We start from the raw sequence: 25,527 nt of genomic DNA on the forward strand, positions 1-25,527 counted from the left end.
TGTGGGAGGCCAGAGTGACAAGGCCATGTGTGGCCTGGCCGTGGTGGTGGGAGAGGAAGGGGTCAGGGCAGCCTCAAGCTTCCAGGCATCCACCCCCTGGATTGACCATGGTGCTGATCTGCTGATCGGGGAGGGAGGGAGCGCAGGCACGGACCGGCAGGGTGAGTTGGAAGTGCCTGGCTCCTGGGAGGCAGTTGGATGTGCCGACCTGGAGCTGGAGGGAGAGGCGAGAGCTGGAAATGGAGATGCGGGGGCCTCAGCGTGTGTACAGCTGTGGAGTTGGAAGCCATGCATGTGATGAGCTAGTCGAGGGAGTGAGAAGGCAGAAGCCCAGGACTGAGTCCTGGCAGAATGCCACTGTCTCGGAAGTTGGCAGAGCCCCCCAAGGGCCCTAGGGCATGGGCGGTGGAGAGAAAAGAACTCCAAGAGTGGTGTGATCACAGCGGAGAGTGTGGTTTCAGAACCGAGTGTCCGAACATGCAGCATCCATGAGGCCAAGTGCTCAAGGGAGTTGAGGGGAGGATAGAGAATGTGAGAGAGATGGCCAAGCATGGTGGCTCACGCCTGTCACCGTAGCACTTTGGGAGGCCGAGGAGGGTGGATCACCTGAGGTCAAGAGTTTGAGACCAGCCTGACCAACATAGTGAAATCCCATCTCTACTAAAAATACAAAAATTAGGCCAGGCGTGGTGGTTCACTCCTGGAATCTCAGCACTTTGGGAGGCCGAGGCAGGCAGATCACGAGGTCAGGAGTTCGAGACCAGCCTGGCCAACATGGTGAAAGCCCATCTCTACTAAAAATACAAAAATTAGCCAGGCGTGGCGGTGCATGCCTGTAATCCCAGCTACTCGGGAGGCTGAGGCAGGAGAACTGCTTGAACCTGGGAGGTGGAGGTTGCAGTGAGCTGAGATTGCAGCACTGCACTCTGCCTGGCAAGATTCCATCTCCCAGGATGGGGATGGGGGGGAAGAAAGTGGATGGAGATCAGAGAAAGCCAGGGAAGACGATCCTTGCAATACCTTATCTGTGCCACAGATGAGGTGCATAGACATCGTGCCCCCAGGGTCAGCTGCCTTGTGACCTTTTCTTCAACCACAGAAACTTTTCCTTAATGACTGACATGCGCCTGTTGCAAGGACATGCGCAGCCTTCTCTCCCGGCCTCCTGGTGTCCATAGCTGAGGAGGGATTGCTTCCTCCTCTCCCATCCCCTCACCCACAGGCCTAGTAATGGTGGGGCCTGTGACTATCACCCAAGTACACATTTTGTTTGAAATTAAACACACATGGCCAGGTGTGGTGCCTCACGCCTGTAATCCCAGCACTTTGGGAGGCCGAGGTGGGCGGATCACAAGGTCAGGGGCGTGGGGTTGAGGCACCCACATAAAACTGCCCTGAAGAACATTCCTGCTCCGATCAGCAGGGCGTCACTTCAGGCCAGTGCACCAGGTTCCCAGCCCTCAGGTGGCATCTGATTTCACCTGAGGCACTCACATAACCTTTTCATGGCTTTTCCCCTTGTCACTTCAGGAGAGGAAGAATTCCATGATTTTTATTCCCCTCCTTGCTGGGTAAGAGAGGAAGGGAATAAGGAGAGGGAGACGGCTGGGTGTGGTGGTTCACGGCTGTAATCCCAGCACTTTGGGAGGCCAAGTGGGGAAGACCACTTGAGCCCAGGAGTTTGAGACCAGCCTGGGCAACAAAGTGAGAGCCTGTCTCTAAATAATTTAAAATAAGATAAAGAAGAGAGAGTGGCCAATTTCTTTCTTTCTTTCTTTCTTTCCTTCCTTCCTTCTTTCTTTTGTTCTTTCTTTCTTTCTTTTTCTTTCTTTCTCTTTCTTTCTTTCTTTCTTTCTTCTTTCTTTCTTTCTCTCTCTCTTTCTTTCTCTCTCTCTCTCTCTCTTTCTTTGAGATGGAGTCTCACACTGTCGCCCAGGCTGGAGTGCAATGGTGTGATCTTGGCTCACTGCAATCTCCGCCTCCTGGGTTCAAGTGATTCTCCTGCCTCAGCCTCCTGAGTAGCTGGGATTACAGGTGCCTGCCACTGTGCCCAGCTAATTTTTGTGTTTTTAGAGAAATGGGGTTTCACTATGTTGGCCAGGCTGGTCTCGAACTCCTAACCTTGTGATCCACCTGCCTTGGCCTCCCAAAGTGCTGGGATTACAGGCATGAGCTACTGTGCCCAGCCTGTTTGACTTCTTATATTGATTAGGGCATTTTACAACTGAAAGTAGAGGTTTATAGAAAATTCATAACAAGTAAATAATTCTTGTCCAGCAGTAATGCAAAGGTTTTCTGTCTGGTGGTAAAGGGAATCCCGAGGTATAGTTTCTTGCTTTATAGGGCATTAACTTGCCTTGTCAAATTCATCTCAGCATTCCTTTGACTGACCAACTACATTCAAATTCTCTTTTAAATTGTTCCTAATATTCCTACGGGTGTCCCTCTTTTACTAAAGAATCGATACAAGCTTTGACATGTGTTCATTTTACATCTGTTTGAGAGTCATGTTTTTCAGTTTTTGAAAATTGGCCTTTACCACCTTCCTAAATTCTCTGTGGTTCCAACTCAGTGGCTGCATTGCGAACAGGAAAGGGGGTGGGAGATGGTGGACAAGGTGACCAAAAAGAGAACGGCACAGAGGGCTTTCCTGCAAGAGCCTAGGAGCCTTGATGTTTACCTGATGTCGTGGCTTGTCCTGGACTCCTAATGCACCTGCCGGCTACAGTGCCAGGGCACTGGGTGTCTTCTCAATGGCACTGAACTGCAACACTGAGTCCTCACTGAATTGAGGCCTCAAGCAACAAGGCTCTTCCCCAGCAGGGAGAGGGGACTGCCCAGCCTTCTCTCCTGGCCTCCTGATGTCCATAGCTGAGGAGGGATTGCTTCCTCCTCTCCCATCCCCTCACCCCACAGGCCTAGTAATGATGGGGCATGTGACTGTCACCTATAGCTGGCCACCCCAAGTACACATTTTGTTTGAAATTAAACACACATGACCAGGATGGAGGCTCATACTTGTAATCCGAGCACTTTGGGAGGCCGAGGCAGGTGGATCACAAGGTCAGGAGCTCGAGACCAGCCTGACCAACATGGTGAAACCCTGTCTCTAATAAAAATACAAAAATTAGCCGGGTGTGGTGGCAGGCACTGTAATCCCAGCTATTCGGGAGGCTGAGGCAGGAGAATCTCTTGAACCCAGGAGGTGAAGGTTGCAGTGAGCTGAGATTGCGCTATTGCACTCCAGTCTGGGTGAAAGAGCGAGACTCCGTCTCAAAGAAAAAAAAAAGGAAATTAAACACACGCACACACGTGCACACACACATGTGCACACGCATTCTACGTATGCATTCAACTCAATTTTTAAAACTACTTTGTGTCCCCTTCATAGAATAAAACTAGTCCTCTAAAGAGCTCCATCTTGTGTTTATCCTGTGGTTTAGCCCAAATTTAAGAAAAACTATGATGTACTGCACCGGTTCTACTGGGTCCTGTATCTACATGTAAATTATCACATTTAATCCTCACAGCCTCCTTTGGAGGTGGGTAATGGTCCATTTTACTGATGAGGGAGCTGGGACTCCGTAGGGCTAAACAGCTTGCCCAAGGTCACACATGGTGCATGGGCAGGGCCAGCCAGCTGGAAACGCAGGTTTGTCCGATGCTGGCCAAGCTCTTCCTTGGTTTATCATGATTTGCTCCTCCGTGGTCAGAGCTGGTAGGGCCTCAGAGACTGTGGGGTCTCACCTATGCCCTCCTCAGATGGGAAAACAGACCCAAAGCCTGTTCCAGAAAGGAAGATGCAAAATCAAGAATCAGGCTGGGCGCTGTGGCTCACGCCTGTCATCCCAGCACTTGGGGAGGCTGAGGTGGTGGATCACTTGAGGTCAGGAGTTAGAGACCAGCCTGGCCAACATGGTGAAACCCTGTCTCTACAAAAAAGAAAAGGAAGGAAGGAAAGGAAGGGAGGGAGGGAGGGAGGGAAGCAGGGAGGGAAGGAAAGAGAGAGAGAAAGAGAGAAAGAGAAAGAAAGAAAGGAAAGAAGGAAGGAGAAAGGGAGGGAGGAAGAAATGAAAAAGAGAAAGAAAGAAAAGAAATAAAGGCAGAAAGAAAGAAAATAAATGAGGACTCAGAACGACTGCTCACACCCTCTGAACGTGACACCCTCTGGATGCCTAGACAACTCCCCTCTCCCCCACCAGGCTCTCGTTAGAAATATCTGCTCACAGGTCTACAGCGGATGGCACCCTCAGGAGTCGGGAAATTGGCGTCCAATTTGGGCAGGCCCCTCTCTCTTGGAGTCTCAGTCTTTGTGTATGTAACATGGGCCAATCTGGGGGAGACTTTGAAGAGACAAAGACTGGTGAGGCAAGTAACATTATTTATTTATTTATTTAATTTTTCTAAAGATGGGGTTTCATCATGATGACCTCGGCCTCCCAAGTGCTAGGATTACAGGCGTGAGCCACCACGCCCGGCGAGGTAAGTAACTTTATAAACGCACAGAGTGCCCAGAGGTGACATAGCAAGGCTCATTGGAAGCTCCAGAGCCAGACTCAGATGCAGCTCTTATCCCTTCGATAGCCTGTCACCTTGGGTCAATTTCTTTCTTTCTTTCTTTTCTTTTCTTTTCTTTTTTTTTTGAGATGGAGTTTGACTCTTGTTGCCCAGCCTGGAGTGCATTGGTGCAATCTTGGCTCACTGCAACCTCCACCTCCTGGGTTCAAGCAATTCTCCTGCCTCAGCCTCCCGATTAGCTGGGTCTACAGGCAAGCGCCTCCACGCCCAGCTAATTTTTGTATTTTTTTAGTACAGACAGGGTTTCACCATGTTGGCCAGGATGGTCTCAATCTCTTGACCTCGTGATCCGCCCGCCTCGGCCTCCCAAAGTGCTGGGATTACAGGCGTGAGCCACTGGGCCCGGCTTCCTTGGGTCAATGTCTATCCCTCAGTTTCTTCATATATGAAATGGGGTCATAATAGGTTATACTTCACAGAGTTGTTCTAAGGGTTCGAGGGCTTGGAAGTGTCTGGCACATAGTGATCGCCCAGTAAAGTTAGCGTTTAGCGCAGGGTTAGCCTCAAGGCGTTGCAACCCCAGACTGACCGGGGCTCCCCGAGGCTCCGTCCGCTCCCGCAGGCCCCGCCCCCCTCCCCGCTCAGTCCCGCCTTCTCCTCCCCGGTCTCGCCCACGCAGCTCGCCCGGGTTCCTCCCGCCACCAGGGGGCGGCGGCGCTGAGGGTGGCCTTCTGGCGGAAGCCGGCGACGCTCTAGGTGGCTGCGGCGGCTCCTTTTTGGCCAGTGGCCGTGGCGCTCTAGCCGGCGGCCGTGAGGGGCGGGCTCTCGGTGCTGCGGCCGGCAGGCAGCGATGGCGGCCGTACGGGGCCTGCGGGTGTCGGTGAAGTCAGAGGCCCCGGCGGGGCCGGCCCTGGGGCTCCCGTCCCCCGAGGTGGAGTCCGGTGTAGACCGTGGCGAGCCGGAGCCCATGGAGGTGGAGGAGGGCGAGCTGGAGATCGTGCCGGTGCGGCGCTCGCTGAAGGAACTGATCCCGGTACGGGCGGGGGTCGGGGGGCTCGGAGGAGGTCGCAGGGCGAGTGCCCGGCGCCGGAGGGGTCCGGAGGGGTCCGGAAGGGGCGGCGGCCGGAGCCCCAGCCGGGGAAGTCGGGGGAGCGGGAGAGAGGGGAGCCTCGCCCTGGGGCCGGGGGCGCCGGTCTGGAGTAGGGACGCGGAGCAGGAGAAAGGACGCCGGGGCGCCGGAAATGGGGGTTGAGGGGGTGGCGGGGAGCAGGGAGGGAGTTGAGGACCCTCCTCCGCTGCCCCCTCCGAGCCGCGCAGTGCAAGGGGGTGAGTGAGGAGGGGCTGGAGGGATGAGATAAAGGGAGAGCCCTGGGCGGGAACAGAACCAGGACAGCACCGAAGGAGCTGCTGGGTAGCGCCAGCGCCCGGGTCTCCTGAGGGTCTTGCCCCGGAGGAAGTGGGTTCTGTGAAACACGGCACTCGCTCTTTCTCTTGGGAGTGCGTAGAGCAGCAGACAAGTACATTGTCAGCAGCAGAGCTCACTGCTTCTGTCGTGATCAGGGTCGCCCTGACCCCCGCGGCCCCACTGGCACCTAGACCGCGGCCCCAGCATCTGACTGACTCAATGCAAACAAAGTGGAGACGACCAATAGACGTCCTTGGTCCCTCCTTCACCACGCTGGGAATGGTAAGAGGTGTTTTGCTTGTGGCTTGGTAGCTGGATATCCAGTTCTTAGAGCTGGTCTCAGGCCTGGAAGACTCCTCTTAATTTCTCACCTAACATGAACTACTTTTGACCACATGTCAACATATTTAGACTGAAGTTACGGAGAAAGGTTAAGGTATGATCGCTAGAGAGGGCAAACGTGAATGGTTATGATTAACAGCAGTTACACAGTAGATTTGCCATTCACTACATTCATTTCATTCACTGCCATTCGCTTCATTGTGTCACTTAAATATACTGGCCGTGCACGCGTACCAGCTCTTCAGGAGTCTAAGTTCCAGACCAGCCTCAGCAACATAGCAAGACCCCTTTGGGGTCCCTCCTTTCACTTCTCCCCATCTCAAAAACAAAACAGGAGGGGGAGAGATCCAAGATGGCTGATCACTAACAGCTCGGGATAGTAGCTCCCAGTGAAAGCGCAGAGATCGAGAGGACGCCACACTTTCAGACGAAGTTTTGCTGCTCACGGACCAAGAGATTCCCAGCGGAGGAGCCCCACGGGTCACCAGGGCGACTCTTGGGGCCGGCACGGTGGTTTTGCTGGCGCCTCAGCGCGGCAGTTCTTGGTGCAGAGTCCGGAGATTCCCGGGCAGAAAAGCACCATCAATCTTAACACCGCTGTTTTGGCCGGCTCAGTGGATTGCTCAGATTTCGGCGCTGGGAATCAACGAGTTGGAAGTCCGCTCAGAGACCTAGTTAGAAAGTCGGGAATTACAAAGACAACAGAGGGATAAATATATAATGAAGGGAAGAAACCAGCCTAAAAAGGCAGAGAATACTCAAAATCAGAATGCCTCTCCCTCTACAGGGGATCGAAGTTCCTCATCAGCAACGGAGCAAGGCTTAATGGAGAGTGAGTGTGTTCCATTATCAGAAGCAGGTTTCAAAAGGTGGGTGATAAGAAACTTCTGGGAATTAAAAGAACTTGTTCTAACCCAGTGCAAAGAAACTAAGAACCTTGAAAAAAGGTTTGACGAAATGCTAACGAGAATGGACAATTTAGAGAGGAATATAAGTGAATCGATGGAGCTGAAAAACACAGCACGAGAACTTCGCGAAGTATGCACAAGTTTAAACAGTCGAATTGATCAAGCAGAAGAAAGGATATCAGAAGTTGAGGACCAGCTCAGTGAAATGAAACGAGAAGACAAGATTGGAGAAAAAAGGATAAAAAGGAATGAGCAAAGTCTCCAGGAAATATGGGACTATGTGAAAAGACCTAATTTACGTTAGATTAGCTGTACCTGAATGTGACGAAGATAATGAATCCAAGTTGGAAAATACTCTTCAGGATATCATTCAGGAAAACTTTCCCAACCTAGCAAGGCAGGGCAATATTCAACTCCAGGTAATACAGAGAACACTGCAAAGCTATTCTTCAAGAAGACCAACTCCAAGACACAGAATCACCAGATATATTAGGGTGGAAATGAAGGAGAAAATACTAAGGGCAGCCAGAGAGAAAGGTCAGGTTACCCACAAAGGGAAAACTATCAGACTTACAGCAGATCTCTCAGCAGAAACCCTACAAGCCAGAAAAGAGTGGGGACCAATATTTAACATCCTTAAAGAAAAGAACTTTCAACCCAGAATTTCATATCCAGCCAAATTAAGCTTTAAAAGTGAAGGAAAAATTAAATTTTTTGCAAACAAGCAAGTACTTAGAGATTTCACCACCACCAGGCCTGCTTTACAAAAGCTTCTGAAAGAAGCACTATACATACAAAGAAACAACCAATATCAGCCTTTCCAAAAATATATCAAAAAGCAAAGAACATCAACACAATGAAAAATTTACACCAACTAATGGACAAAACAGCCAGCTAGCATCAAATGGCAGTATTAAACTCGTATATATTCAAATTGGACAAAAAGCCAAAACCCACCGGTATGCTGCATCCAGACCTATCTCACATGCAACGATACACAAAGACTCAAAACAAAGGGATGGAGGAAGATTTACCAACCAACCAGAGAGTAAAAATAAACAAATAAATAAAAAGTAGGAGATGCAATTCTCGCCTCTGATAAAATAGATTTTAAAGCAACAAAGATCAAAAGAGGCAAAGAAGGACATTACATAATGGCAAAAGGATCAATGTAACAAGAAGAACTAACGATTCTATAGATCAACGAGACAGAAAATTAACAAGGACATTCAGGACTTGAACTCAGGCCCGGAACAAGTAAACTGAATAAACATCTATAGAACTCTCCACTTTAAATACACAGAACACACATTACCACCTCACACCTATTCCAAAAGAGACTACATAATTGGAAGTAAATCACTCCTCAGTAATCGCATAGCATTTCATAGGTTTAAATTAAATATTGGTTGGCTGCTTGTTTGTTATTTTCTTCCCTTATTCCTTCCTGTCTACATCATTAAGTATAATTATTGGTATAAAAGAGGCTTTCAATACCCATTTCTAAACTGCATTCTAGCCTGGGCAAGAAAGCAATACTCCCATTCTCTCTCTCTCTTTCTCTTCCTTTTTCTTCCTCTTCTTCATTCTTTTTTCTTCCTTTCTTTCTTCCTTTTTTTTTTTAAAAAAAGATCTTTTCCATAAAACGTGGACCTAATCCATCTTACGTGTGTGAGATTTTTAACCTCATTTAACACTGCTAACTTTGATAGAGTTCTTCTGTATATCTAGTGGAAATAAGAAAAAAAAAAAAACTGCATGCTTTTTACAAAGAGTAGTGGTTCTCCTTTGCAAATCACTGCCACTGGACCACCCTTTACATAATCCCCTCAATTAACCTTATATCTTGTTCACCAGCTCCAGGTCTCCTCTTCAGGCTCGTGAACCTGGTGCCATTCCTATTGAACTCAATAAGGGTCTGGCATGAAAATCAGCTACAATATTCTGGAGCAACACATACTACACACTTTTACTTAACCTTTCTGTGACTCAGTTTCTTCATCTATAAAATGGGTACAATAATAATAAAAAAAAAACAAACAGAACCAAAATAAATATCACTGCCGTTGTGAAGTAGGTGTTACCATTCCTTCGGTCATTCAGTTCAGCGTGTATTTATTTATTTATTTATTTATTTATTTGAGACGAAGTTTCGCTCTTGTTGCCCAGGCTGGGGTGCAATGGCGCAATCTTGGCTCACCGCAACCTCTGCCTCCCAGGTTCAAGTGATTCTGTTGCCTCAGTCTCCCGAGTAGCTGGGACTACAGGTATCCACAGCCGCACCTGGCTAATTTTGTATTTTTAGGAGAGACAGGGTTTCTCCGTGTTGGTCAGGCTGGTCTCTAACTCCTGACCTAGTGATCCACCCGCCTCAGCCTCCCAAAGTGCTGGGATTACAGGCAGGAACTACCGCGTCCCGGCCTCAACGTGTATTTATTGCATCCCCGACTATGTACCAGGCACAGTCCTAGGTGCCTTGATCAAGATCAAGATCAAACTCCCTCCCGGAGTTTATGTTCCAGGTGGGGACACAGTAAATAAATAATTTTGTCAGTGTTAAGTGGTGTGAAGAAAGTAAACCATGTTAATGGGATAGAGAGTGCGGGGAGCGGGGAGAGTGCGGGGGAGAGGGGAGTCTTTGCAGAGGGGGAAGTAGAATGTGATAGATAGGATGGTCAGGGAAGTCCTCTGAGATAGTGACACTTTAGCTAAACTCTAAATGACGAAAGGGAGCCAGCCTTGTGCAGATTGCAAGGGAGTTCTCCAGCAGGGGCAATAACAAGCACGGAGGCTCTGAGGTGGGTCCAGGATCGTTGGAAAGTTCATAGCACAAATGGAAGAGCAGTGAAAGAGTTCAGGAAGGCAGGTAGATACCACGGAGGAAACTGAGACCCAGAGAGGTCAAGGAAACCACAGTGTCCTGTAATTAGTGACTGTCAGAGCTGAGGCTTCAGTGCTCGCCTGGTGTTCACATCCCATCCTCTTTGCATTGCACTGTGCCGGATTTGCCTTGGGAGTTCTAGGTGAGGCTGGACCTTCTGCATTGAGGTGGAGGGTTATGCTCCACCTGGTGGCCGGACATGGGGATTTGTTCAGACGAGGCTGGGGAGCTGAGTGTGCCTCACCTTTCATGGAATTAATTCAGGTTTTGGATAGGCTCTGATCTTCTTATTGGAAGATCTGATTGATAGCATAGAATCACTGGCGTGGGGCTTCTTAATAAAAGGTTGTCAGGGGTAGGGAAGGGTTTTGAAAAGAATGACTATTCAAAAAGAACCAGACTGGCCAGGTGCGATGGCTCACGCCTGGAATCCCAGCACTTTGGGAAGCTGAGACAGGCAGATCACCTGAGGTCAGGAGTTTGAGACCAGCCTGGCCAACGTGGTGAAACCTCATCTCTACTAAAAATAAAAAAGTTAGCCAGCCGCAGTGGCACATGCCTGTAATCCCAGCTATTCGGGAGGCTGAGGCAGGAGAATCACTTGAACCCGGGAGGTGGAGGTGAGCCAAGTTCACACCACTATACTCCAGTCTGGGCAATAGCACGAGACTCCATCTCGAAAAACAAACAAACAGAAAAACAAAAAGAACCAGACTGGGTGTGATGGCTCGTGTGTGTAATCCTAACACTTTGGGAGACTGAGGCAAAAGGACTGCTTTAGCCCAGGAGTTGGAGACCAGGAGTTGGAGACCAGCCTGGGCAACATAGCGGGGACCCTGCCTTTACAAAAATAAAAAAATTAGCTGGGCGATGTGGCACGTGCCCAAAGGCCCAGCTACTCGGGAAGCTGAGGTGGGAGGATTGCTTGAACCCGGGAAGTCCAGGTTGCAGGGGAGTTGAAGCTGCAGTAAGCCGTGATGCTTCTACTGCACTCCAGCCTGGGCGACAGAGTGAGACACTGTCACAAAAAAAAACAAAACAACCAGTCATCAGGCTGACTTTTATCATGCGTTTTTCCTCTATTGCCGTCTGAATTTCTCACCCTTCCCCTTTGTGTTAGGACACAAGCAGAAGATATGAAAACAAGGCTGGCAGCTTCATCACTGGGATTGATGTCACCTCCAAGGTAAGGCAGACTGGGATGCCTTTATTCAGGGTGATGAGCAAGTGAACTTAATCAACCTGACCCCTAGGACTTAGCAGTAAATACTTTCTTTTTTCTTTTGTTGCTGGATTTAAATCTCATGCCTGTAATCCTAGCACTTTGAGAGGCCAAGGCAAGTGGATCATTGGAGCCCAGGAGTTCGAGACCAGCCTGGGCAACACAGTGAGACCCGTCTCTTCAAAAGATACAAAAATAAGCTGGGTATGGTGGCACTTGTCTGTAGTCCCAGCTACCCGGGAGGCTGAGGTGGGAGGATCGCTTGAGTCTGAGAGGTCGAGACTGCAGTGAGCTGAAATCGTGCCACTGCTCACCAGTGTGGGCAACAGTGAGAACTTATGTCAAAAAAACAAAATGTTGTGTTATACAATGATGTCTTCATGCATCTTGAAACTATTCAGGACAGCCATGGAGAGGTAAAATCACTCTACCTTGATACCTGTATGTAACCATTTCCAAGAAAATGGCCAGTATCAGGAATGCTTTTTTAAATGATATGTCCATTCTTTAAAAAACGTGTACTGTTTCAGTTAACATGAAACAAAACATAAAAAGTGCCTGGCACATAGTAGGCTCTTAATAGTCTTTATTCCTCATCAGTTGTAGACTTAGAAAAATAGGGCTTCTTGATTGCCTGGCTGTCTGAAGTTTGAAGCCCAAGTCAAGGGAATTATTCTCAGTACCTAAGACTATTGGTCTTTTAAGACTATTGGTCTAAGACTTTTATCTAATGATTGCTATTACTAGATTACCGCCTTCACCGTAACACCTCATAGAGTCAAGCCTATTATTTTCCTTCTACGTAGTCAATACATATAAGTTGCTTTAATCAGTGATGTTCAATTTTAGACAATTTTTCTGATTTTAATTGTGCAGTTTGGAACAGAATTTTGTATTACATTTCTGAATAATAGTATATATTGCTGTATTGAATAGGTAAAAGCAAAAATAAAAATATTTCATGCCTACCTTTTTATAGTTTTTTGTTTTGTTTTGTTTTTGTTTGTTTGAGACATTCTCACTCTGTCACTGGAGTTCAGGGCTGGAGTTCAGGGTCACAATCTCTGCTCACTGCGACCTCCACTTCCTGGGTTCAGTTGATCCTTCTGCCTCAGCCTCCTGATTAACTGGGACTACAGGCAGATGCCGTCACGCCCAGCTAACCTTTTTATAGTTATCTGTGTCTCAGTGTGTTTCCACTTACTTAAAAACCAAAAAAAACAAAAAAAAAGAATTGGTCATCTTTTAGACAAGAAAAGAGAATAAAGTGAAAATCTTTTTTTATTGTAATTGAATAAGTAGACTGTTGATAATCTTACACCGTTTGCCATCATATGAAACAGGTATATGGGAAAAGGGTGGTAGTCTCAGAGTTAGTACTTTGTTTCTAAAGGAAGGTAAATTGTTGTTTGTACTAGGAAGACTTCAGTGAAAAAATGGGCATAACTATTGGGAAATAACAGAAGTGTTGCTACTTTACCAATCCCCGCAAGGTTTCTATAGTCAGACCTTCAGTTAGTGTGGCAGAGTCAACATACAATTAATGAAGGGGGCCGGGCGCAGTGGCTCACGCCTGTAATCCCAGCACTGTGGGAGGTCGAGGCAGGCAGATCACGAAGTCAAGAGATCGAGACCATCCTGGCCAACGTGGCGAAACCCTGTCTCTACTAAAAATACAAAAATTAGCTGGGCGTGGTGGTGCATGCCTGTAGTCGCAGCTACTCTGGTGGCTGAGGCAGGAGAATCACTTGAACCTGAGAGGTGGAGGTTGCAGTGAGCTGAGATCGTGCCACTGCACTCCAGCCTGGTGACAGAGCAAGGCTCCATCTCAAAAACAAAGCAAGCAAAAAAAAAAAAAAAAAGCAATTAGTGAAGGGTTCCTAGGAGCCATCAGAAAGAAGCCCACAGGTGGACCTGGCTTTATTTTAGCTCCTAGAAGAAACTTACAAAGCGGATTATTTTTTCCGTGAAGTGTCCATGGTTCTTATCACTTAAAGATGAAAACTGGTGATTCCATGGACACAAGGCTGGAAGAGGAGAGAGAGTTTTTTTTGCTTCAGTGTTATTTTTAAACAGACTAGCTTTAGGGAGTGGACTGCTCAGGCAGATATAATGTGGAAGAGCGTGATAGGTGTGATTACCATGCCCACAGACAATGAGAAATGGTGGTTGTAGTGCTAGAAATAGCACTGGAATCAGATCTGCTTGCTTACTAGCCGAAGTATTCCAGCAAATCTTTTTGCTTTTTTGTGCCTCCATTTCTGCACCTGGAAAATTGGGATGTTGAAATTGTTTCGTTGTGATTTGTTGGCATAATTGATAATAACAAATGAAATGTCATCTAACTTCCTAAATGGTAAAGCACTCTTCATTCAGTCAGCAGATACTCACTGAGTTCCTAGTACGTCCCAGGCACAGTGACAGGTGGTGTAGGGTTGGCCATGGTTGTAAGGCACAGCAGCACTAGCGTATGCCCTCCCGGTCATTGCATGTGAATGTCCGGGTCTCTGCAGAGCTGATTCAGGGTGCAGCGCTGCTTATTTCTTCCTGTGTATTTCAGGTTTGCCACTGATGCATCGTGATGCATTTGCAGTTTAACGTGCCTTCACCATCTTTTACTACTTTTAACTTTTTCTGTACTTTCTAGGAAGCAATTGAAAAGAAAGAACAGCGAGCCAAGCGCTTCCATTTTCGATCAGAAGTCAACCTTGCCCAAAGAAATGTAGCCTTGGACCGAGACATGATGAAGAAAGGTACAGGGTGTTTTGGGTGAAATTTTTCCACATTTCCCCAGAGAATGACTTTTCCCTGCCATTGTCTCATGCTTCCGGCCTTGCCTTGCGTGTCCACTCCTTATCCAAACACTCCTGCGAGAAGGGACCTCTAAGTCTCCATTTCTGAGATCTCCTGTTTAAGGTTCAGATGCTGTCAGCTGGCTCAAATATTAGAGCTGGGAAATAAGAGATTGTCTTTTCTGAGGAGGCCCAGAAAAAGTTACCAGTTAGTGGTGGAGCTGAGATTCAAACCTGTGCTTCTAAGGACCCTTACTCATTTTCTGCTTTTATCATAAAGGTGTTAACTTTTCTTTGCCTTTAAATGTAGTGAAAGTGTATCACAGTGAGACCTTCTTTTAGGGGGTTGGAGCAGTTTTGAGATTGGTGGGGAAAAGCCATGAACACTTTTATTGATAATCTGAATCTATTGGCCAGGCTTGCTGGCTCCTGCCTATAATCCTAGCACTTTGGGAGGCCGAGGCAGGTGGATTACTTGTAGTCAGGAGTTTGAGACCAACCTGACCAGCCTGGTGAAATCCTATTTACTAAAAAATACAAAAATTAGCTGAGTGTGGTGGCGTATGCCTGTAATCCCAGCTACTCGGGAGGCTGAGGCGTGAGGATCGCTTAAACCCTGGAGGCGGAAGTTGCAGTGAGCTGAGATTGGTTGTAAGTCACAGCAGCACTAGCGTATGCCCTCTCGGTCATCGAGTGTGAATATCCGGGTCTCTGCAGAGACACAGCACTCCAGCCTGGACAAGAGTGAGACTCTGTCTCAAAAAAAAAGAAATCTGAATCTGGTGATAATCCTATTGTCAGAGAAAGCTAAACTAATCCTGCCCTGAGTTTTAAGCCTGCCCTTCCAGTTGCACTTGTGATTTTATTTCACTTTTGTGTTCTGTTGGCGTATTTTGCACCCTAGAACTCACCTTGAATTATCGTATATAGTAATCTGCTACAGTTTTCTAAAACAATTTATAAATAAAAGGAAAAATTACTACTTTTTTAGTGAGTCTATATTCTTATTTATTATTCTGCTCTAATATAAATCCATGAATGCAAAAGGCTTCCCTCTGTGGTATTTGCACATTTGGGTGTTCACAAAGGGCTTAGTAGGCAGCTTTCTGAACACATGGTAAAGGCCTCTGCGGTATTGTGTGAGCTTCTCTGGCCTTGTTTGGTTGATAAAAGCAAAAGCTCTGTAAATATGTTGAATGGATGAAAGAATAGCTGCTGTTTTTGTGACATTGCTTTTTTACCAGACACTGTTAAGCACATTACATGTGTCTTTTTTGTTGCTCACAACAACTCTATGAGGAATATATTTTGATCCCTATTTTACAAAGGAGGAAGCAGGCTCAAAGTAGTTTAATAAATTGCCCAGGGTTATGTAGCTAGAAAAGGTGGAGTCAGGATTCAAACCTGTTTATTGGACTCTCCAGCCTCGCTCTTAACTCCTTTGCTCTGTTGCTGTGTGGTGTGGGATGTGCTAGTGATTGAAATGGTGTCCCTCCTCAGTGAGTCCTAACAGCACAGTAGTGTGGACCAGAGCTGAACTCTAGAGCTGCCTCACTCTTTATCCTGCATGACTCGTTCAAGTCAGAAACACGACCTTGCTTCCCTCGTGGGCAGGGGTTTCTGTCTGAGGAAGTCCTGTGAAGGCGGCGGACAGCACATGGCTTGGTATCAGGTGCCTGCACATTCAGGGTCCTCTCTCACAGCTCCACCTTGAGGGAATCGTGGTTTTATCACACCTGGTCGTTTGTTTGTTTTTTCTTTTCCTCCCTGGACTAGACACTTATTATCACACCTGTTGTCTTCTGGTCCTGAGAGCGTTCCTTGAGATGGCTTGCCTCTGATATGGTTCATGCCTTTCACTGCGCATTTGCCCTTCCTTTTTGCATGCCTTGTCTCTGGTCAGGTGTCACTTCCTCCATGAAGCATCTCTGCTCACCCACTTGAAGTGGTTTCTCACCTCCTCCTGGAATCTAGTCTCAGTTCCTTTGTGACTGTGGGTGAGTTATTGAGCCTTGTTAGTCTCAGTGTCCTTGTCTGTAAAATGGAAATACGATACTTAGGATCACATTTGGGGTTAACTTTTAATTTAAAAAAATTTTTTTTTCCTTTTTTTAAAATACAACTCCAATCTCATGGTTCTAAAGATATTCCTAAAAAAGGCAATAAGGTCTGCCCTGGGATGTCAGCTGGGGAAGGTCGCTTATTTCAATCTATTCTTCATCCAGGAGTCGGCATGGCCTAGGATAGTGTTCCTGCTGCCCGTCTCAGATCAGTTTACATTAGTTGGGGTTGGATAGGTCCCAGGGTTAGCTATTGGTTTTGTTTTCTGCGACGGAGTCTTGTTCTGTCGCCCAGGCTGGAGTGCAGTGGCACCATGTTGGCGCACTGCAACCTCTGCTGCCTGGATTCATGCGATTTTCCTGTCTCGGCCTCTCAAGTAGCTGGGATTATAGGCACGTTCCACTGTGCCCGGCTAATTTTGCAGTTTTAGTAGTGATGGGGTTTCACCATGTTTGCCAAGCTGGTCTTGAACTCCTGACCTTGTGATCCACCCGCCTTGGCCTCCCAAAGTGCCGGATTACAGGCATGAGCCACCGCAGCTGGATGATAGTTACTGTTTTTATATCTTCCCGGGTGATTTTAATGTGCAGCCAGGATTGAGAACCATTGGTTTTGTGGTAATGAGCACGAGCTCTGAAGCCCAGTTACCTCGATTCAGATCTTAACTTGTAACTTTCTAGCTCTGTGCCCTTGGGCAAGATATTTAGCCTCTAAAAATCTTAGTTTCCTTATCTGGAAAGGCAGATGACAGGGCTGCTGGGAGACTAACAGAATGTCACAGTTGGTGGAGTGACGCTTGGCACGCAGCAGGTGCCCAGTTAATGTCAGTGTCATCGTCATCTGGTATTCTTCACCTTCCCAGCAGTGATTTCAGTGACCGAGCTGCTTGGGAGAGTGGGGAAATTGGAATAAGCATGTTGACGCCTGCATCTACGCCAGGTGTCCAGAAAGTTCAAGTTATTTGTTATTAATACCAACAATAGTAATAAAAGATCAGATTTGTCAAATGCTTACTATGTGCCAGTCACTCTGCTGTGTAATTAACTTATCCTGCCAACGGCCTTTTGAGGAGAAGGTGTTTATTATTTCCATTTCACTGATGAGAAAATTTAAGGTGCTGAGAGGTTGGGAAACTTGCTTATAGTCCCACAGCTCTGTCAGTAGCACAGCTGAGGTTGGAAGGCTGATCTGACTGAAGCCTGTGTTCCTACCTGCTCGGCCAGCATTCAGTCTGGGACGTGCTACATTAGACTATTCTGCATCAAGAATGACTTGCTGCATTTGAATGACTCAGTGTCAAACAGCTTCAGTCTCTTTCTCCCCAAGATCAAAGCTCCTGTGTTTGGAAGAGACCTTAGAGGTCATCTAGGTTACCTGCCCAGTGCTGCAGGCCTTTTGACAAACTTCCTCATGGTCTTTTGGCTTCTGCCTGAACGTTTCTTAAGTGATGGTATGAGAACTGTGAGGCAGACAACTTTATTTTTCGATGCTTACTTGTGTTGAGCATTGCCTTCTAGTAATTGCTGTCTGTTAGTGACTGCGTGACTCTTAAAACAACACTGAAGTCCTTTCGTACATGGCCCTTTGGGTGGTGGAAGCACAGGCCTACCGCCTATTCGCTTAACTTTTCTTCATGTGATGCGACTTTCTGGTCTCCCTTCTCTAAACGCTTTCCAGTTTCTGAATGTTCTTCCTGAGACGAGATGCAGGTTCCAGTTGTGGTTAGATGTGCAGGGAGAACGGCAGGGCTGTTACCATGGTCTCTGTCTCAGCCTCTTCATGGTGTTGCACTCATCCTATATGCAGCTGAAGCAACTAGCTCTTTCCCCAGGAAGTGTGCCCATCAGAACAGTCCTTCACATCTTGTACTTGAGGCTTTAAAAAAAAATTACTTTTCAGTGTATTCCTGTTAAATTACATCTTGTTGATTTCAAACCTCTGTTTTCAGTCTGTTAATTTTCATCACAACTCTACCTCTCAGCTCCCAGCTCTGCTCCGCGCTGTTCCTCCCCACTGTGACATGCGTGGCTTCTGTTTCTTCATCCAGTGGGTGGTGATTGGTGGACAGTTATTCCGATATCATAATGATTCTATTATAAGGCCCACATTTCATTTTACTGTCATGAAGAACGGGATTACATGCCTTAATGAACTTGAACTCCCGATCTCAGGTGATCTGCCCGCCTTGACCTCCCAAAGTGCTGGAATTAGAGGCATGAGCCACCACGCCTGGCCGCTGTCAGCATGTTTGATGAGCTTGTTCACGCTGGACTATAATCTTTTCTTCATCAGCTCTTTTACAAACAGTTCATGCTCACCAAAGCACATTTGGATGAGAGAACAGGAAGCAAAGTTGCCCACAGTCTACCATCCAGACGTAGTCCTTGTCAACATTCTCTGTATTTCCTTCTCATCTCTTCTGGGTGTGAACTTCTGTTTTTCCCTTCGTAGTCACACTGCTTTTTTTCCTTTTTCCTTGTCAGTCTCTGGTCAGCATTTCCGTGTTACCGTATTGCCTGGCATGAGTGGTTCAGATTTGTGCCATTCTCGTCACAATTCATCTGTCTCCCACATGTGTGCTTTGGCGAGTTGTGCTCACCTAAAATTTGCTACCTTCTCTTTTCTGGGGAACCCCAGGGAATCCTTATTAGTGACCGGCAGTGCAGTAGTGAACAGAGGCCTAAATGCAGGATGGAAAACAAAGATTTATTCAGTCCAAGGGCCTTCTCAGTTCTTAGAGTTAAAAGTCATGATTTTGGAACAAAAAGAGCCTGTGGGAAGTAAAGAGATGGTTTCACAGAAGGTAGAAGAAAGCAAGGAGGACCCCGAGTGATGGTAGAGGAAGCAAACTGAGGAGGAGGGAGAAAAAAAAGTAGATAGGAGACTTGTTGATCTGACAAAAAAAATTACTCTTAAATGAGACTAGCCTAGAAACAAAGACCAAAAAGTGACAGAAATAATTGTCAAGGGCATTCTAACATTGTTCAAACATTACGACGTTAAAGCCAGATCTACAGGTGAAGAAATCCTGAAAAGCAAAAGAGAAAGAATGTAAGGAACAAAATTTCTGGCTTCGGATGTCTGGCTGGTCTCAAACTCTTGGGCTCAAGTCCTCCTACCTTGGCCTCCTAAGGTGCTGGGATTATGAGCATGAGCCACTGCACCCAGCCTCACATGTGTATTTTAATTTAGAGAATGTCATATACATTCAAAACTTTGGCAATGGATAATCCTGTTCAAAAGAAGCAGGTAAGGATACAAAAAAAAGAAAAAAATGCAGGCGCCGGGTACAGTGGTGCATGCCTGCAATCCCAGCACTTTGGGAGACCAAGACAGATCACTTGAGGTCAGGAGTTCAAGACCAGCCTGGGCAACATGGTGAAACCCCATCTCTACAAAAATACAAAAATTAGCTGGGCATGGTGGTTTTTTCCTTTTGAAACAAAGTCTTACTCCGTAACTCAGGCTGGAGTGCAGTCGTGTGATAGTGGCTCATTGCAGCCGTAGCCTCCTGGGCTCAAGGGATCCTCCTGCCTCAGCCTCCTGATACCTAGGACTACAGCTGCACACCACCATACCCAGCTAATTTTTAAAATTTTTTGTAGAAGTGGGGTCTCCCTGTGTTACCCAGGCTGGTCTTCCAAACTCCTGAGCTCAAGCAGTCCTCCCACCTCAGCCTCCTAAGTGCTGGGATTACAAGCATGAGCCACCATGCCCAGCTGGATTCATACATCTTCATGGTGTCTTTATCATCTTTAATTTGGGATGTCAGGAAACTACTCACCTGCATTAGTCTGGCCACACTTACGTGGGCTCCTGTTAAACACATCTCTTAACTCTTTGAGATTTAAAATTCTTATGAGTTTAAAGTTACTAAACACATTTTTTAATTTGTAAATTTTTTTGTTTTAATAGAAGTGGTAGCATATATCTGCAGAAGAAAGATGGGCTAAATATATTTAAAATTTTCTTAATAGCATATAAAAACATGTCTGGGAGTAATGGACACTAAATTCTTTTTTTAATTATTTTATTTTTTAATTTTTGTGGGTACATAGTAGGTATATGTATTTATGGGGTGCATGAGATGTTTCAATACCAGCATGCAACATGAAATACGCATATTGTGGAGAATGGGGTATCCATCCCCTCAAGCTTTTTTTTTTTTTGAGACGGAGTCTTGCTCTGTCACCCAGGCTGGAGGGCAGTTGCATAATCTTGGCCCACTGCAACCGCCGCCTCCCAGGTTCAAGTGATTCTCCTGCCTCAGCCGCCCAAGTAGCTGGGGCTACAGGCACATGCCACCGTGAATGGCTAATTTTTTGTATTTTTAGTAGAGATGGGGTTTCATCATGTTGGGCAGGCTGGTCTCGAACTCCTGACTTCAAGTGATCTGCCCCCTTCGGCCTTCCAGAGTGCCTAGGCCCCTGAAGCGTTTATCCTTTGAGTTACAAACAATCCAATTATACTCTTTATGTTATTTTAAAATTTATAATTAAATTATTATTAACTGTAGTCACCCTATTGTGCTATTAAACAGTAGGTCTTACTTATGCTTTCTACTTTTTTTGGACCCATGAACCACTCCCTTGACAGAATTGCCTTAGAGAAGGAAGAGAGAGAAGGGATGTGGAGAGGTAACATGGGCCCCAGTTTCATATGTAATGTTCTGTGTGCCTGAGATCTTATAAGGAATTAAGCATAAAGCTAGGTAGTAGATAATATAGGTATTTTAAATTTATTTTTTCTTATTGATATATTTACATATTTTGCAATTAAGATTAAAGGAGATAATGTACTTAAAATATGTAGTAAAAAAATATGCAGTTGGCCAGGCGCAGTGGCTCACTCCTGTAATCCCAGCACTTTGGGAGGCCAAGGCAGGCGGATCACAAGGTCAAGAGATAGAGACCATCCTGGCCAACATGGTCTCTACTAAACCCCGTCTCTAACTAAAAATACAAAAATTAGCTGAGTGTGGTGATGCACACCTGGAGTCCCAGCTACTCAGGAGGCTGAGGCAGGAGAATCCCTTGAATCCAGGAGGCGGTGGTTGCAGTGAGCCGAGATTACATCGCTGCACTCCAGCCTAGGTGAGGGAGTGTGACTCTATCTCAAAAAAAAAAAAAAGGAGAGAGATCCAAGATGGCTGATGATTAGCAGCTCGGGCACGTACCTCCCAGTGAAAGCGCAAAGAACGAGAGGACGCCACACTTTCAGACGAATATTTGTTGCTCACGGACCAGGAGATTCCCAGTGGAGGAGCTCCAGGGGTCGCCAGGGCGACTCTTGTGGCCGGCGTGGCGGTTTTGCTGGTGCCTTAGCAAGCCAGTTCTTGGTGCAGAGTCCGGAGATTCCCGGGCAGAAAAGCACCATCAATCTTAACACTGCTGTTTTGGCCAGCTCAGTGGATTGCTCAGATTTCGGCGCAGGGAATCAACAAGTTGGACGTCAGAGACCCAGTTAGAAAGTCGGTAATTATAAAGACGACAGACGGACAAATATATAATGAAGGGAAGAAACCAGCGTAAAAAGGTAGAGAATACTCAAAATCAGAATGCCTCTCCCTCTACAGGGGATTGCAATTCCTCATTAGTAACGGAACAAGGCTTAATAGATTACACGTGTGTTCCAATAACAGAAGCAGGTTTCAAAACGTGGGTGATAAGAAACTTCTGTGAATTAAAAGAACTTGTTCTAACCCAATGCAAAGAAACTAAGAACCTTGAAAAAAGGTTTGACGAAATGTTAACGAGAATGGACAAGTTAGAGAAGAATATAAGTGAATTGATGGAGCTGAAAAACACAACACGAGAACTTCGCGAAGCATGCACAAGTTTAAACAGTCGAATTGATCAAGCAGAAGGAAGGATATTAGAAGTCGAGGACCAGCTCAGTGAAATGAAACGAGAAGACAAGAATGCAGAAAAAAGGATGAAAAGGAATGAGCAAAGTCTCCAGGAAATATGGGACTATGTGAAAAGACCTAATTTACGTTTGATAGGTGTACCTGAATGTGACGAAGAGAATGAATCCAAGTTGGAAAATACTCTTCAGGATATCATTCAGGAAAATTTTCCCAACCTGGCAAGGCAGGGTAATATTCAACTCCAGGTAATACAGAGAACACCACAAAGATATTCTTCAAGAAGACCAACCCCAAGGCACATAATTGCCAGATTTATTAGGGTTGAAATGAAGGAGAAAATACTAAGGGCAGCCAGAGAGAAAGGTCAGGTTACCCATAAAGAGAAACCTATCAGACTTACAGCAGATCTCTCAGCAGAAACCCTACAAGCCAGAAAAGAGTGGGGACCAATATTTAACATCCTTAAAGAAAAGAACTTTCAACCTAGAATTTCCTATCCAGCCAAACTAAGCTTTATGAGCGAAGGAAAAATTAAATCTTTTGCGAACAAACAAGTACTTAGAGAGTTCACCACCACCAGGCCTGCTTTACAAGAGCTTCTGAAAGAAGCACTATACATATAAAGGAACAACCAATATCAGCCTTTCCAAAAATATATCAAAAAGCAAAGAACTTTAACACAATAAAAAATTTACATCAACTAATGGGCAAAACAGCCAGCTAGCATCAAACGCCGGTATTAAACTTATATATGTTTTAACTGGATAAAAAGCCAAAACCCATCGGTATGCTGCATCCGGTCCCATCTTACATGCAACAATACACAAAGACTCAGAGAGAAGGAGGAAAATTTACCAATCAAACAGAGAGTAAAAATAAACTAATAAACAAAAAGCAGGAGATGCAATTCTCGCCTCTGATAAAGTAGACTTTAAAGCAACAAAGATCAAAAGAGGCGAGGAATGACATTACATAATGGCAAAAGGATCAATGCAACAAGAAGAGCTAACGATTCTATAGATCAACGAGATAGAAAATTAACAAGGATATTCAGAACTTGAACTCAGACCCGGAACAAGTAAATTTAATAAACATTTATAGAACTCTCCACTTCAAATACACAAAACATACATTACCACCTCACACCTATTCCAAAGGTGACTATATAATTGGAAGTAAATCACTCCTTAGTAATCGCATAGCATTTCATAGGTTTAAATTAAATATTGGTTGGCTGTTTGTTATCTTCTTCCCTTATTCCTTCCTGACTACATCATTAAGTATAATTATCAGTATACAAGAGGTTTTCAATACCCATTACTAAATTGCATTCTAGCCTGGGCAAGAAAGCAATATTCCTATTCTCTCTCCCTCTTTCTTTTCCTTCTCCCTCTTCCTCATTCTCTCTCTCTCTTTCTCTTCCTTTTTCCTCCTTCCTATTCTCTTTTTCTTTAAAAAAAAAAAAAGAAAAATATAGCAGAAAGAAAAAAAAAAAAAAAGAGATGTTACAATGTCACCTGCTGACACTCCCATGTTATCTGCTCCTTGGTTTCCTCCCCCTTCTAATCCATTTGTGGCCTTACTTTGGGGGAAAAAAAAAAAAAAGTGCTCAAAGAAACTTTATGAAAGTTTTTTTTTTTTTTTATAAATATCAAATACAAGAAAGTTGCTATTACTTGCAATAAAATACAGCATTTTCTGTTTTGTCTTGAACTGAGCTTTCAAGAAGTCACCTCATGCCAGATGTGTAACATAATCAATTTGTATTCGTGGGGAAAAAAAAAAAAAAAAAAAAAAAGTATGCAATCCTGATATGGCTAAGTTTCCATTTTGACCATAGTCTTGAACCTTTCTCCCTCCTCAGAAGTAGCAGCTATCGTCAGTGTGACTCATCCCAGGCCTGGCCTTTGCTAGGTGTTTGAATACATAAATATGCACCCTTAGTAAATGTTTTGTTTTGTGCGTTTTTTTTTAAATATCATCACCTTGTATGTAATTTTTTACAACTTGTTTTTTCACTGAGTAATGCATCTTAGAATCTTTCTTTGGTATATAATTTATCTCATTTTTGTTAACCACATAATATTTTATAATGTGGGTAAAACATGATTTATTACCCTGGTAATTACTGGGTTATTAGAAATAGTGCTGCAGCGAGTATCTTTGTGTGAGCTACTTTGTGAATCCAATTGCTTGGGTTTATTTAGGGCCAATACTGAGGAATAAAATTCTAGATCTGTAGGGCATGTGCAAAATCACATTTTTAATAGACACAGTTTGAGTGACGATGCCAATTCATACTCCCACCAGCAGGGGAAGTAGCTCTTCCCCCTACTTTCTGCCAACATTTCATACTAATAAGATGTGGAATCTCTCAATTCAAGTGCCAGAGATGTGGGGAAATAAGATGTAAAATCGGGTCAGTGGAAACTGGCATCTTCTTGTTTTAATGCGCGTATTAATGATTGGTAGTGAAGTCAGCCCATCTCTGCACGTGTGTATTGGCCTTTTGTATTTCCTTGTATGTAAATCACAGACTGATGTCCTTTGTCCATTTTTATTTTGGATTGTCTTTTTTTTAACTGATTTGTAGGATTTTTTTAGTTCCGTGCTTTGACATATCAACAGGTAGCATCTTTTCTCTTTCAGAATTGTCTCCAGTAATGTACGTTTCTCTTTAACGTACATTTAAGAATTTTAGAATTAGCTAGTTAACTTCAACAGATACTCCCATGGAGCTTGATATTGCTGTGATTGCTACAGATTAATGTGAGGAGAGGTATCATGTATTTATCAACACCTTTGTTTAATCTTTCTGAGCCTGATATGCCTGTTCTGAATTATATTAATGCTCTTGTTCAGGGCTAAAAATTAAGGTAGTTTACCTTACTGTTATGTCTCATGCTCTTTTGAAATAATTGTAGTATCTCTCAGCATATTTCTTTCTAAACTCATGTTATCTGAACTATCAGACAGGAGAACTGATGGGATGTGCAGTTGTGGGTAGGAAAATTCTATCATCTTTTCTGTGTCTTGTCTTTCCAGCAATCCCCAAAGTGAGACTGGAGACAATCTACATTTGCGGAGTAGATGAGATGAGCACCCAAGATGTCTTTTCCTATTTTAAAGAATATCCTCCAGCTCACATCGAATGGTTGGATGATACCTCCTGTAAGTACCCCCGAGTTTTCTGTGAATATGCTTTTGTTGATGATTTTGCAAGCGTTCTTGCCATCAGAGATGGTGAATGATTATGGTCCATACCACTCATTCATGTATAGCTTCTGCTCTTAGTCTAGCAGAGAAAACATTGTCCACCGACAAAACTCGGCATGCCCTAACCAGTCTGCCAGCTCACACCCCATCAGTGTTCCAAGTCAGCCTAGGTGGTGACCAGGACTCTAGGAGGTGGGTTACTGGCATCTGAATCTGGCGTACTCGATTGAGGCCTCTTTAACACTCACTCTTCCCAGTAAAGGAGAGGATCCAACTGCACAGACTTGGGGCTGCATTTTCAGGGCTTGGACTT

At 45.2% G+C, this 25,527-nt stretch overlaps 1 protein-coding gene across 1 annotated transcript in view; it reads left to right on the plus strand.

The window, feature by feature from the left end:
• Positions 1-5,368: 5,368 nt before the first annotated feature.
• NCBP3 (nuclear cap binding subunit 3) overlaps positions 5,369-25,527 on the plus strand; it is a 40,681-nt gene continuing 20,522 nt past the window's right edge. Inside the window, exons 1-4 of the mRNA XM_064378077.1 lie at positions 5,369-5,551; positions 11,175-11,240; positions 13,924-14,029; positions 25,044-25,169. Coding sequence (XP_064234147.1) covers positions 5,369-5,551; positions 11,175-11,240; positions 13,924-14,029; positions 25,044-25,169 — 481 coding nt within the window. The remainder of the gene's footprint in view (positions 5,552-11,174; positions 11,241-13,923; positions 14,030-25,043; positions 25,170-25,527) is intronic.

Source organism: Aotus nancymaae, unplaced genomic scaffold (assembly GCF_030222135.1).
Source record: "Aotus nancymaae isolate 86718 unplaced genomic scaffold, 86718_ANA_hifiasm-v0.15.2.pri h1tg000018l, whole genome shotgun sequence".
NCBI classification, from domain to species: domain Eukaryota; kingdom Metazoa; phylum Chordata; class Mammalia; order Primates; family Aotidae; genus Aotus; species Aotus nancymaae.